This window comes from Phyllobates terribilis, unplaced genomic scaffold, assembly GCF_046119375.1.
Source record: "Phyllobates terribilis strain yellow unplaced genomic scaffold, ASM4611937v1 Scaffold_11__3_contigs__length_659146591, whole genome shotgun sequence".
NCBI lineage: Eukaryota > Metazoa > Chordata > Amphibia > Anura > Dendrobatidae > Phyllobates > Phyllobates terribilis.
Window position 1 is genome coordinate 390,173,734 of NW_027362771.1, and position 12,012 is coordinate 390,185,745.

At 44.9% G+C, this 12,012-nt stretch overlaps 1 protein-coding gene across 1 annotated transcript in view; it reads right to left on the reverse strand.

Moving 5' to 3' along the window:
• UNC13C (unc-13 homolog C) overlaps positions 1 to 12,012 on the reverse strand; it is an 861,108-nt gene that overhangs the window by 384,277 nt on the left and 464,819 nt on the right. Inside the window, exon 19 of the mRNA XM_073653015.1 lies at positions 8,184 to 8,317. Within this exon, the coding sequence (XP_073509116.1) occupies positions 8,184 to 8,317 (134 nt within the window). The remainder of the gene's footprint in view (positions 1 to 8,183; positions 8,318 to 12,012) is intronic.

A 12,012-nucleotide genomic window follows, 5' to 3' on the forward strand; every position in this document is an offset into this window, starting at 1 on the left:
TGATGATCAATCCCCTACCTCACCACAGCTGGGCCGAGACCCAAGATAGTGACCCTGCCGTCCGCCTGGTGAAAGATCTGCTGACCCGGGAAGACGCCCGCTTAGATCCAGATGCCCCAGAGGAAGCCAAGCAGCTATGGAAGGAGAAGAGCAAGCTGTTCCTCTACGAAGGCAAGTTGTGCAGAAGGATTGTTAACCACCGGACGCACGAGCTGACCTGGCAAGTCGTGGTCCCAAGGCGAGATGCAGCTATGGTCCTGGGGGCTTACCATGACAGAGCGGGACACTTCCGTTGGAAGAAACTAGAGTTCCTGCTAAGAGGAAGGTTCTTTTGGGTCGGCATGAGAGGAGATGTAGAAAAGTGGTGCAGAGACTGTGGCCCTTGTCACCTGAGGAGGAAGGACCGCACCAGCCAGAAGACACCCTTGAGGCCCATCGTCACCACGCAGCCTCTTGAGCTGGTAGCTCTGGACCATGTCAAATTGGCTCCCAGCCGGTCAGGGTACATCTACGCCCTGACAATCGTGGACCACTATTCCCGTTTTCTCGTGGTGGTCCCGGTAAAGGACTTGACAGCCCAAACAGCGGCCAGAGCCTTCCAGCAATACTTCTGTCGTCCACACGGGTATCCAGAACAGGTCCTGACAGACCAGGGTCCAGCGTTCGAGGCTGAAATCTTCCAGGAGTTCTGCAACCTCTATGGCTGTAAGAAGATTCGTACAACGCCTTACCACCCCCAAACCAACGGGATGTGTGAGAAGATGAACAATATAGTCATTGATCTCCTGAAGACGTTGCCCATGGAGGAACGCAGCCTGTGGCCAGAAAAACTGCCGGACCTGATAGACTTATACAATCATATCCCGGTGAATGCTACAAACTGCACCCCGGCTTACCTGATGCGAGCTAGACCAGGTAAGCTGCCTGGAGATGGGAGTCCTAATACCTGAGGACACCTCCCCGGATGCGGACTGGGATACGGAAAGGCAACTGCAGTACAAGAAGGTACAAGAGAGTGTGGAGAAGAGCCTGGCCCAGGTGAGAGAGAGGCAAGAAAAACTCTTCAATCAACACGCCCCTGCTGGTCCCCTAGAACCTGGTGAGCAAGTCCTAAAGCGAGAAAGAAGGCTACATAAGTTGGACGACCAGTGGGAAAGGGAACCCTACACCGTACTGCAGTCTGACCACGACAACCCGAAGGTGTGCGTGATCACCAAGGACGGAGGAGAAACCACTAGTGTCGTCTCCAGAGACCACCTCAAAAGGTGCCCCGAGCAACTCCGTAGTGCAGAAGAGGATCAGAGTGACCTTGAACCCGCAGAGGACAAGGAAGAAATGATCAGCACCGTTCTCGGAGAGTTCCCTCAGTCCTGGACTCGCATAAATGATGCCATAGTGGTACCCGTCCTGCATTTCCTGCAACCGGCACAGCAACAACCAACACCAGAGCCGGAAGGTGAAGAGGAGCAAGCGGTTCCAGAGGCAGAAGAGCCTGTACCAGCAGCCCAGGAGAGTCAACCCTCTGCTGACAGTGAGCCTGCCATGCCTGCGGTAAGCCAAAGGACCCGCAGACATCTGCCTGCCCTACCTGTACACCCAGCTGGTAGCTGCACCCCTAACGCTAGTGGGGAAAGCCAAGTCAGTCCACCACCAGACAGTGGGTTAAGGAGGTCAACCAGGAGCACAAAAGGGCAGATACCCGCTCGCTGGAGAATATAGAGCGCGCAAAAATTGTAAATAACCCTGTTGCCAAATGTTGAATTGTTTGCCAAGTTACCTGCATGTTTGGTAATTCTGTGTTTCAGTTTCTTGCAGCTACCGTAAGGACTCAAAGGTTATGGACTTTTTATAACCGGGACCTTGTATGGACTGCGTTCGGAGCCTAACCCGGGAATGAACTAAGACTGTAAAGGACTTGGGGTAGGACAGACCCCTACCTGGTTAAGGCTCCCCGTTGGGTTGGTGATATGGACACCCGGTCACAGGCCACACTGTGACCTTAAGAACTCAATTTGTGCGTCGTCTGTCTATTAATGTTTTATTGTTATGCATATTGTCTTTGTTTACTGTTTAGTCCCGGAGTACTAAATTTCACTAGGGGGGAATGTGTCACCCTGGCCTGGATGCCACAAGTGTAATTAAAGCTGTGTCTGAGAGCAAGGGGGAGGTTCTCTAGTCAGGGGAACATTAGCATGCAATGCCTCCTGTCTCAGGCCAGTAGGGGGAGCAGGCTGCCCCTATAAAAGCTGGTGCTGGGGGCAGGGTTAGGGAGAACTGGATGGCCTGTCTCAGCACTGAGACGTGTCCCAGAGTGGAGCAGGGACAGAAAGTTGATTGCACCTAAGAGGAAGTGTGGCAGTAGGAGAGCCACCAGCCAGACACGAGAGGCGAAGAGAGCCTGTCTTGGCAAATCAGAGACTGACCTTACCAGACTTTGGTGTCTGAGGCTGGAAGGATTTCACATCCCCCAGCAGAGAACCAGTCCGCAAGGGACTGTATATTCCTTGGCCTAAGAAGCCTGGAGGCCCTGCCACAACAAAAGGGACCAGTAAAGCCGTACAAGGCTGGGAGCAGAAAGGAACCCATGTCGCAGGCCATACAGGCGAGAATACACGGAAAGCTCGGAAACGTGGGCTGTTACCCTATCAGGAGGAGATAGCCAGAAGGAGCGCAGAAAGCACGGTAGGCCTACACCCTCACCCTGACCAGGGCCAATTTCCCCGTTGCTCTCAGACATCCAGGTCCCCTCCTAGTTGGAACTGTTTATGGGTCAGTTTACCTGTTTCAGTAAAGACCCTGGACTGCAACCTATTGTCTGTGTGCTCCTTCGCGCCTCCAGCACTACCGGTACTGGGACTCTCACCACCATCACTCCCACCATCCACTACACTGCCCTGGGGCCGCACTCTTCCCGTGGGGAGTCACACCATCCCAGCTGCACATATCATCAGCCCCAGCGGTCTGCCCTGCAGCGGCGGTTTCTAATGGCCGCAAATCCACGGGTGGCGTAGTCGGACATAATCAACAACACGTAACGGACTACCACTGGCCTGACCACCCTGAGCCACGGAACCGGGTTGCCACTACTACTCCCATCGTTCCCCTACTGCCCGGATCCGAGTGCCCCACGGCCCAGGGAGCGAGTCACATACACCGGTACCCGACAATTTAGAACAGAAAGAATAGAGCTTCACTCATAGATTAGATAGAAAGAAACAAGTCAGTCACATATATATGAAGTACAGTGACAGTGTTGCTTACTGTACTTGTCATTTAGTGTAAAGGATTTATTTAAAAAAATATTAGTGTTTTCATGCACCGTCTCTTTAAAAAAGCCGGCCGGCAATTCAGCAGCGGTACCCGACAATTTACAACAGAAATAATAGAGCATCACACATAGATTAGATACATAGAAACATGTCAGTCACATATATAATAAGTACAGTGATAGTGTTGGTTACTGTACTTGTCATTTAGTGTTAAAATAAAGGATTTATTAAAAAAAAATTGGCGTGGGGTTCCCCGTAATTTTAGTCTCTAGCGGAGGTTTAGCAGACAGCTGGGGCAGATGTTTGAAGCCTGGGAAGGGGGTAATACCCACGGAGCTTCCCAGGCTACTAATATCAGCCCCCAGCTGAATACCTAGCCTTTACTAGCTATTAAAATGGGAGACCACTCCAAAAAAGTGACGGGGGTTCCCCCCTATTTTAATAGCTAGCAAAGGCTAGGCAGACAGCTGGGGGCTGATATTAATAGCCCAGGAAGGGTGCCATGAATATTGGCCCCCTCCCAGGCTAGAAACACCAGCCGTCAGCCGCCCCAGAAATGGCGCATCCATAGGATGCGCCAATTCTGGCACTTAGCCTCGCTCTTCCACGCTGCCCTGGTGCGGTGGCAGGGGGTAATAGGGTTGGGGTTCATGTCAGCGCCAGCTGCCATGAAGCCCAGGTTAGTAATGATGGGCGTCTATAAGACACCCCCATTACTAACCTACAAAGTGTTAAAAAGAAAAAACACACACTACACCCAGAAAAAAATAATTTATTTGAAATAAAACACACCATTTTATTTAATTCTTAGTTTACTAAAAAAAATAGTTACCTGTCCACGTTCCTGCGCTGATCTCCCATGCACAGCTGTCACATCTGGAGATGGTGACAGCTGTGCATGGCTGCTGTAAGCTCACACTGCCGGGAACACGTCCGCTCCCGGCAGCATGAGCCCTGACTGAGGTCACCGGAGTGCATTCAGTCAGCGCAGCTCCGGAGACCTCCTTTACGGCACTGCTGTACCGTGGGAATTTCTCACGGTACAGCAGGGCCGTAAAGGAGCTGACCGGAGCAGCGCTGCCTGAACTCTGGCGAACCCGCTTATGCAATGACGGGGCTGCTTTACGGCCCCATCATTCTAGCGGTGGCAGCGGTTCAGAGCGGTCACATTCTATGTGGCTGTTCTAAACTGGAGATCTTCGTGGGACACTCGTGGACTACTACAGAGGGGTAAGGATAAGGTTGTGGTTTATTATTTTATATTTTATTACAGGAGATCGATGGCTTCGGGGAATTAGGTGTCTAGGTGTGTATAGGTGTAGTTTTTTATTTTTTACTTTATTTTAGGTGGCGATCGGCGGGGACAGGTAATATATAAACTAATTTATTTTAGGTAACCACTGGCCACCAATGACATGTATTTAAAATTTATTGGGGACACAGTAGGGCAATTTAAATAGCAGGATCAGGCTGATGGGAACTACTGCTCCCATCGAGCTGATCCTGCTGGCACGAGTGGACGGGGGACAGACATAGGCCGATGGGAGTAGTAGTGTCACATCGGTCTATGTCTCCCAGCACGCACACACCCGCAGACATCGCACAGACACCCGCACACACCAATCATGACGGGCTGATGGTCTGCGAGGTGTGGCTGACCTGTGCGGCCGTGGGAAAGTTCATGTGAGTTCATGCAATGCAGTGAAGCATGAACTCACATGAACCCTCTGAGGGCACCGCGGCTACTTCAAATGAACAGCTGATCAGCATCACCTGATACCTCAGCTGTTCATTTGAAATAACCGGCGGGAAAGCGCAGCACAGAACGGGAAAGCCGGCAGTGAAGTTTTTTCATTGCCGGCTTCCCCGCCCGGGTCCTTCGCTCCCCGCTCCTTGGTGCTGTGCTCCCCGCCCGGTCCTAACTTACGATCGGGATGGGAGGTGGCGAGGGGAGCGGAGGATCGGGGTGTTAGGCTGCGGGGAAGCGAGTATGGGGCTGAGTGATTGTTTAAAAGCCGGCGGGTGGTAAAAAGCCGCCGGCTTTTAAACAATCAGGAGAATTCTCCCAAGCTGGGATGGCATTCTGATGACAGGCTGGATCGCAGCTGAGAGCTGCCATCCTGCTTGTCATCCTTCAGAGACACTGCAGAGCGCAGGCATTATGGGAACTTCCGATTCCGGTATCCGATATTGTAAAAATATCGGAACTCAGTATCGGAACTCCGATACCGCGAATATCGGCCGATACCCGATATTACACTATTCAGAGATGATTTTATCAAAACTACAACAAGCAGCCCAAGAAATGATACATTGCTGGAATCAGGGTTTTTGCTTCTACATTACCTTGGTGTCAGATGAGGTAGTAACAACCAGGTGACAAATTCCCTTTAAGGAAATAAGATTTTTTATGAGTGGTATCCTTACAGACCATCTCATTTAAAAAATGGAAGAGAAATAATGCGCAAATCCATCTAATGACCAGCGCATGTATAATTCTCCTGGGCATTTTCAAGAAAGCCTCCAATGAGGACATGTAAGGTTATGTGTCTTTACTAAACGTGAACAAAGATAATGGCAAATACCTAGATATAATCAAAGAGAGTAATTTAGCCCTTATATGAGGAGATCATCCATCTTATTTTACAAAGCTGAACACCCTTGTCGGCTCATCTGAGGCCACTGTGTACTGTAAAACCATTATAGAAGCTGGCTGCACATTATAAATCAATAGTCACTATTAGCGCGTCCTATCTTTCCTATTACAATACATGACACCATCAACACAAGAGGAAAAGTAAAACTCATCTGCTGTAGTAAACGACATAGTGACAATGTCCAGCAAAAGTAACCACAAGTCACACAAGAGACACATATCTTGGGATTAAAAGGGTCTTATTGACAGCTGATGTTCACATATCTGCATGTAACAGAATAGTTTAGTGAACAAAAGCAAAACCTTAATATATCTCTTTAAAGCAGTTATTCACTTCTTTAAAACTGGTGTCCTACTATAAAGATGCTAGATTGGGTGCTACATCTTCTTCATCGTTCACACTGATGCATAAGAAAGCTGTAATGTCCAGCACACTCCTGCTAAAAAGTAGGTCACTTGCAGTATGGACCATGTAAGCAATTAAAGGCAAACAGTGATTTGGTCTTTGGTCCCCTTTAAAACAACTAAGGGTGCCAAGAGTTAGAGACCAATGTAATAATAATTGCCTACTTTGAGTCTAATCTGTGGATAGGCTATGAATTTTAACATTGTGGAAAACTCCAGTGCTGCTTCTCTGATGATATTTCTACTATTAATGAATAATAAACGCTCTGGAACATGAACAAAATGACTAATCGGATACCATTATAAGTCAAAGAGTGTCTGTTCCAGGGTTGCCAACTTGATTTTTTTTATTTTTTTTGTGGACAAATTGTCTAAAAATAACAGAGAGCCAATGTTTTTTACAGACACATTGGAAAACCATAATAAATCATTAACATTTTAAGTTCAACATGTCAACAGCATATAATACTACACCACATTGCAATTGTCTACAAACCTACGATTTCAACCCCCTCAAAACAGTGCTCACAAGCAGAAATGGTTGCAGTGGGCCCAGATATACATCAAGACTAATTTTAAAATAGTCTTCTTTACTGATGAGTGACATGCTACCCTGGATGGCCAAGGTGATGGCCATCATGTCCCAACAAGGCTTCGACGTCAGCAAGGAGGTGGCGGAGTCATGTTTTGGGTAGGAATCATGGGGAAAGAGTTAGTAGGCCCTTTTAGGATACCTGAAGGTGTAAAAATGACCTCGGCAAAGTATATAGAGTTTCTGACTGACCACTTTCTTCCATAATACAAAACGAAGAACCGTACCATCCATAGCAAAATCATCTTCATGCATGACAATGCACCATCTAATGCTGCAAAAAATACCTCCAAGTCATTGGCTGTTATTGGCATTAAAGGATAGAAACTTATGGTATGGTCACCATCCTCCCCTGGCCTCAACCCTATTGAGAACTTTGGGAGCATCCTCAAGGAAAAGATCTATGAGGGTAAGAGGCAGTTCACATCAAAACAGCAGCACTGGGAGGTTAATCTGACATTCTGCAAAGAAATTCAAGCAGAAACTATCCAAAAACTCACAAGTTCAATGGATGCAAGAATTGTGAAGATTACATCAAAGAAGGGGTCCTATGTTAATATGCAACATGACCAGTTAAGATGTTATAGATTGAAAAAAGCTTTTGATTTCACCTCGTAATGCTGCAAATACAACAAATGACCATTTTCAGTTCTTTACAGCCTATCACATGCTTGGAAACTCTGTTGTGCAAAATTATTTGTAACAGTGCATTTTTAAATTTTTAAAAATATACTGTTATCATTGGGAGGTTTGTCAAAAAAAATTGATTTATTCTCTAATGGTTGATGATTTGAACATTGTTCTGACTCATTTGCGTTGACCGTTTAGGAAAAATCAGAAAAATAGTGTTTGCTTAATAATTTGAAACACTATGTAATATTAAAAGATTAGCATCATTTACTGTATTTTGTAAAATGATACAATTAATAATCTGTCCCAGTTTCTCCAGAAAAGAAAACCCAGGAACATCATTTTTTTTTTTGGACAGGGACCAACTGTCTCGGAACTTTTGGACAGTTTGCAACCCTGGTTCTTGGGATTTTCTGGAATCCTTTAATTATTGCTGACTTTGCTCCTATATGAACAAGCAATGAGTCTAAATCATTCTTACTAACCCTCATGATTATGAATTAGTGCAAATAAAGTGTCTTTCTTGATGAAGCTGACAAAAACCTTAAAACTGAAAAAGGAAAGAAATCAAGTATAACAGTAGTGCTTGACTGTTAACATTAGTTATATAAAATAGGAGTAAATGACCTACTGGTTTAAAGTAGGAGTGTATGATGTCTTGTCCTCATCAATAATAGTCACCATTAAAGTAATAAGGTTTGGCCAGAAATCCAAGTTTTTGATTGTTGGACCTTGATCTTCACGTGGAATATCCTGTTTCTTACCCTGTAAAATATTAAAAACAACCATTAACTTATGTGATGTGCTTTATCATGAAAGGGCAAACTCAAATTTACATTATCTATCTATCTATCTATCTATCTATCTATCTATCTATCTATCTATCTATCTATCTATCTATCTCTGGGTAAGCATACAATACATTACCCAGGTAGTGCCAAGTATAATGTAGCACAAGGTACTTTTCTTTTTCTTCTTCAAAACTACTGAAGGAAGCAATCTATTATTTCACATGACAGGTAATTTAGAAGGTTACAAATAATGACATGTTTCATTGACTTGGACAGGACTATTGTTCCCTACTTAAAATTATCAATATTTCAAAGCTCATTTAACATACTATTGCATCCAGCTAACATACTGACTCTTACAGAGTGTCTGCAGATATCATCCCATGTAGGTCTACTGACATGAACCCACATATTACTATGAGCCTGTGAAGTTCAGGACTGGAGACTTGTGGCCAGTCCATGGAATTTGGTGCACGGATGTCGGAATTTGGCCCTTCCTTGGTAGGCAGTGTTGCTTATTGCACCTTGGTTGTGTCCACAGCTAATGAGCATTATTGATGACAACATTCCCTCTTTCCACTGCTCAGCTCAGGAGCCGCCTGTCCCCCCCCGTTGAGCAGCACAAACTTCTTTCTGCCCAGCACAGCAAGTGCACTAAGATAACTGAGGAATCACACAAGGAGAGGAAGACACAGACACCACTAGTGATCGTTCACAATGGATGCAGCACAAGGAGCCGGCTCCTTTTTTGAACAATAATATCTGGTATCTGAGTGAAAGCCCCTTCCAGTTTCGAAATGGCTTTTACTGGGGCTAGAATGACGGTGTTCGGCTACTCTGAAAAATGCTCTGTCATTGACTAGCTGCAGGTGAGTAGAGTTTCAATTTGGATGCAATGATTTTACCATACATATGTGTTCTTCATCATGTGAACACATATGGTTTCTTCACATGCAGCGTTTTTTTACTGCATTTTTGCAGCGGTAAAAATTGCAGCATTTTACAGAACAAGCAAAGTGAATGAGATTTCTGAAATCTCACGCGCCCGCTGCTTATTTTTCCCTTGCAGATTTGAACCATCAAAGCCTCTTTTCAAATTTGTAGTATGTCGATTATTTCAGCGTCTTTGCAGAGGTTTTCACCCATTCAAGTTAATGAAAAAAAAAAAAGAATAAAAAAACATGCTTATTTTATGCAATGTTTTTTCTGTCAACAATCTGTTTTTTGCTGCAGAAAAATCTGCTGCAAACACTCAATGTGTTCACATACATTTATTTAATAGGAATACATTTGGTACCCAAAAGAGCCAAACAATCCAGTTCACCAATAAGAGCCGGACTGCTCATCAGTAGGCACCACATAGTGGGGGGATGGACAATGACCAGCAACACCAGGCAAACAAACACAGGCGCAGTTAATTTAAGGTGGTAGTGACAATCCATAATTTGTAGTAGAAGCAGTTTTGAAGAACAACCTTTTACTGATCCATGGTGGTTCTGCTTTATTTTACAGTGTGACCCCCCTAAAAGCAGTTGAATATTCACACAATGTATGCAGTGTTTAAACATGACAAAACGCCTCCTTAAATTGGCGTATAACTGAAAAACTTTATCAAGGAGAGACCGACTCTACTAGATCATTTAAAGGGAATCTGTCAGCAGTTTTTGCTATGTAATCTGAGGGCAGCATGATGTAGGGGTTGAGACACTGATTTCAGGGATGTGTCACTTACTAGGCTGTGTGCTGTTGTGTCAATACAATAAATGTTTTATTAGCAGGAGATAAATGTTTTTATCACTGCCGGACCAGCCGCCTACATGCCTCCTGATCCAACAACGCACCTGGCACTGATTAGCGGCTTATTGTCAATATACAATGTACATAGAAAGCTGCTAATGAGTGGTGTGGGTGGAGGCAGCTTTCAGAGCACTGCTACATCTACAGCACAGAAAACTCTCATTGCTGCACCCAGTAAAATAAATGACACATCGCTGGAACCAGGGTCTCTTCCACTACATTATCCTGCTCTCAGATGAGATAGCAAAAACCTGGTGACAGATTCCATTAAAAATGAGGGTTTGTTCTCATATAGCCCCTTTAAAAAATTCCATTGAACTTATTTGGATTTACTTAGAGATCTTGACCAAAGACATTTCCATAAACAACAAGAACAGTGGTAACCTGCTTAATAGAAATGAAGAATGAAATGAGAAGATGGCAAAACAAAGCAATATTCCCAATAAAACAGACAGAGCCAATAACAGTGTGACTGATAGCTCGCCTCTATTCACACAAGCTGAGGCCTGTCAAGGAGACAAGATTATTTTAAAACCAGGGTGATCTTGGAGATCAGCATTGTGAGATTGATAGAGCTTCATTACTGGGCTATGCATGTTAAATAGCAGATGCGATTTATTTTTGGCACCCTTACTCCAAGGTTGTTTCCACTATTTCTGTAAAGATGAATTTCATTGTATCCTGCCTGCCATTCACTCCACTGCAGATATTTGGGAGGTCAGTGTGGAGGACCTTAGCATCTCATAAGAGGAAAATCAAGCCGCATTGTCTGCTTGCTTATTTACGCAGTGACTTTGTGTCACATACCCGTGAAAAAGGCTGAGATAAATGGCCTGCATTTCACAATTTAACTATTAAAGGGAACTGTAAAGGGCCTTTTACATAGGGCAATAATCGTCAGAATGATCGTTTTTATGAATGTTTGTTCCCCATCATGGTCCAGTGTAAACATGCCCAGCGATCCAGCGACAAACAATAATTTGCTCGTTTGTAGTTGAGCGTATATTTTATGAGGACATAAAAATAATTCTTGTCTGCAGCGTGTGCTATTATGTAAACTGGAGGTAAGGGAACAATCATTAGGATAAAAAAAATTAGATTAATTTTGACATGTAAAAAATGGTAAACTTGTTAAACCATTGATCAGTGCTCATTAGAGGCTATTTGTCTACTGGTGTTAAAAGGAACCTAATATTAGCCACATCTGTGCTGTATTGTCTGTAGGACTACAAGTCCCATAGACACTAAGCGAGGGCAGTGAGCAAAGCAGGGGCTGCATTCTAAGTGTGGGGTTGCAGGTAAGTACATAGTTAAACGCAATATCATAGTTTAACACAAGAGCATGGTTTGGGGTTTCCCTTACTAGCCTTCTATTAGTTTTTCTGCTTTTACCTGTATTGTTTATCCCCATTAATATGTGCTCCATGGACAATGCTACCAGGTGTGCATCTTGTGAGATGTATGAATGCCTTGAACTACCGTTTGAGGGTGAATATGTCTGCGCTCGATGTCAGCGAGTTACATGTTTGGAAGCCCAGATACTGGATCTAAATGTGCAGCTAGCCACACTCAGGAGCATTGCAAACCTGGAGAGGAGTTTAGAGCTCACTGAGCATGTGCATGGTGGAGGGTGGAGGTGGGGAAGATCAGGACCCAGAAGAAGGTACCTGAGTAACAGTTAGAAGAAGGGGAAGGGGGAAAAGTGACAGGGAGTCCAGTCCTGATCTGGCACAATCTAGTAAATATGCCTGTTTGGCTGATATTAGGAATGCTAGCCCCGGATTAGGATCACTGCAGCAGGACGTTGATCCTAGCAACCAGGAGACTGCTGTAGGAAGGAGGGAGATAGGAGTGCAGCAAGGGCCAGACAGA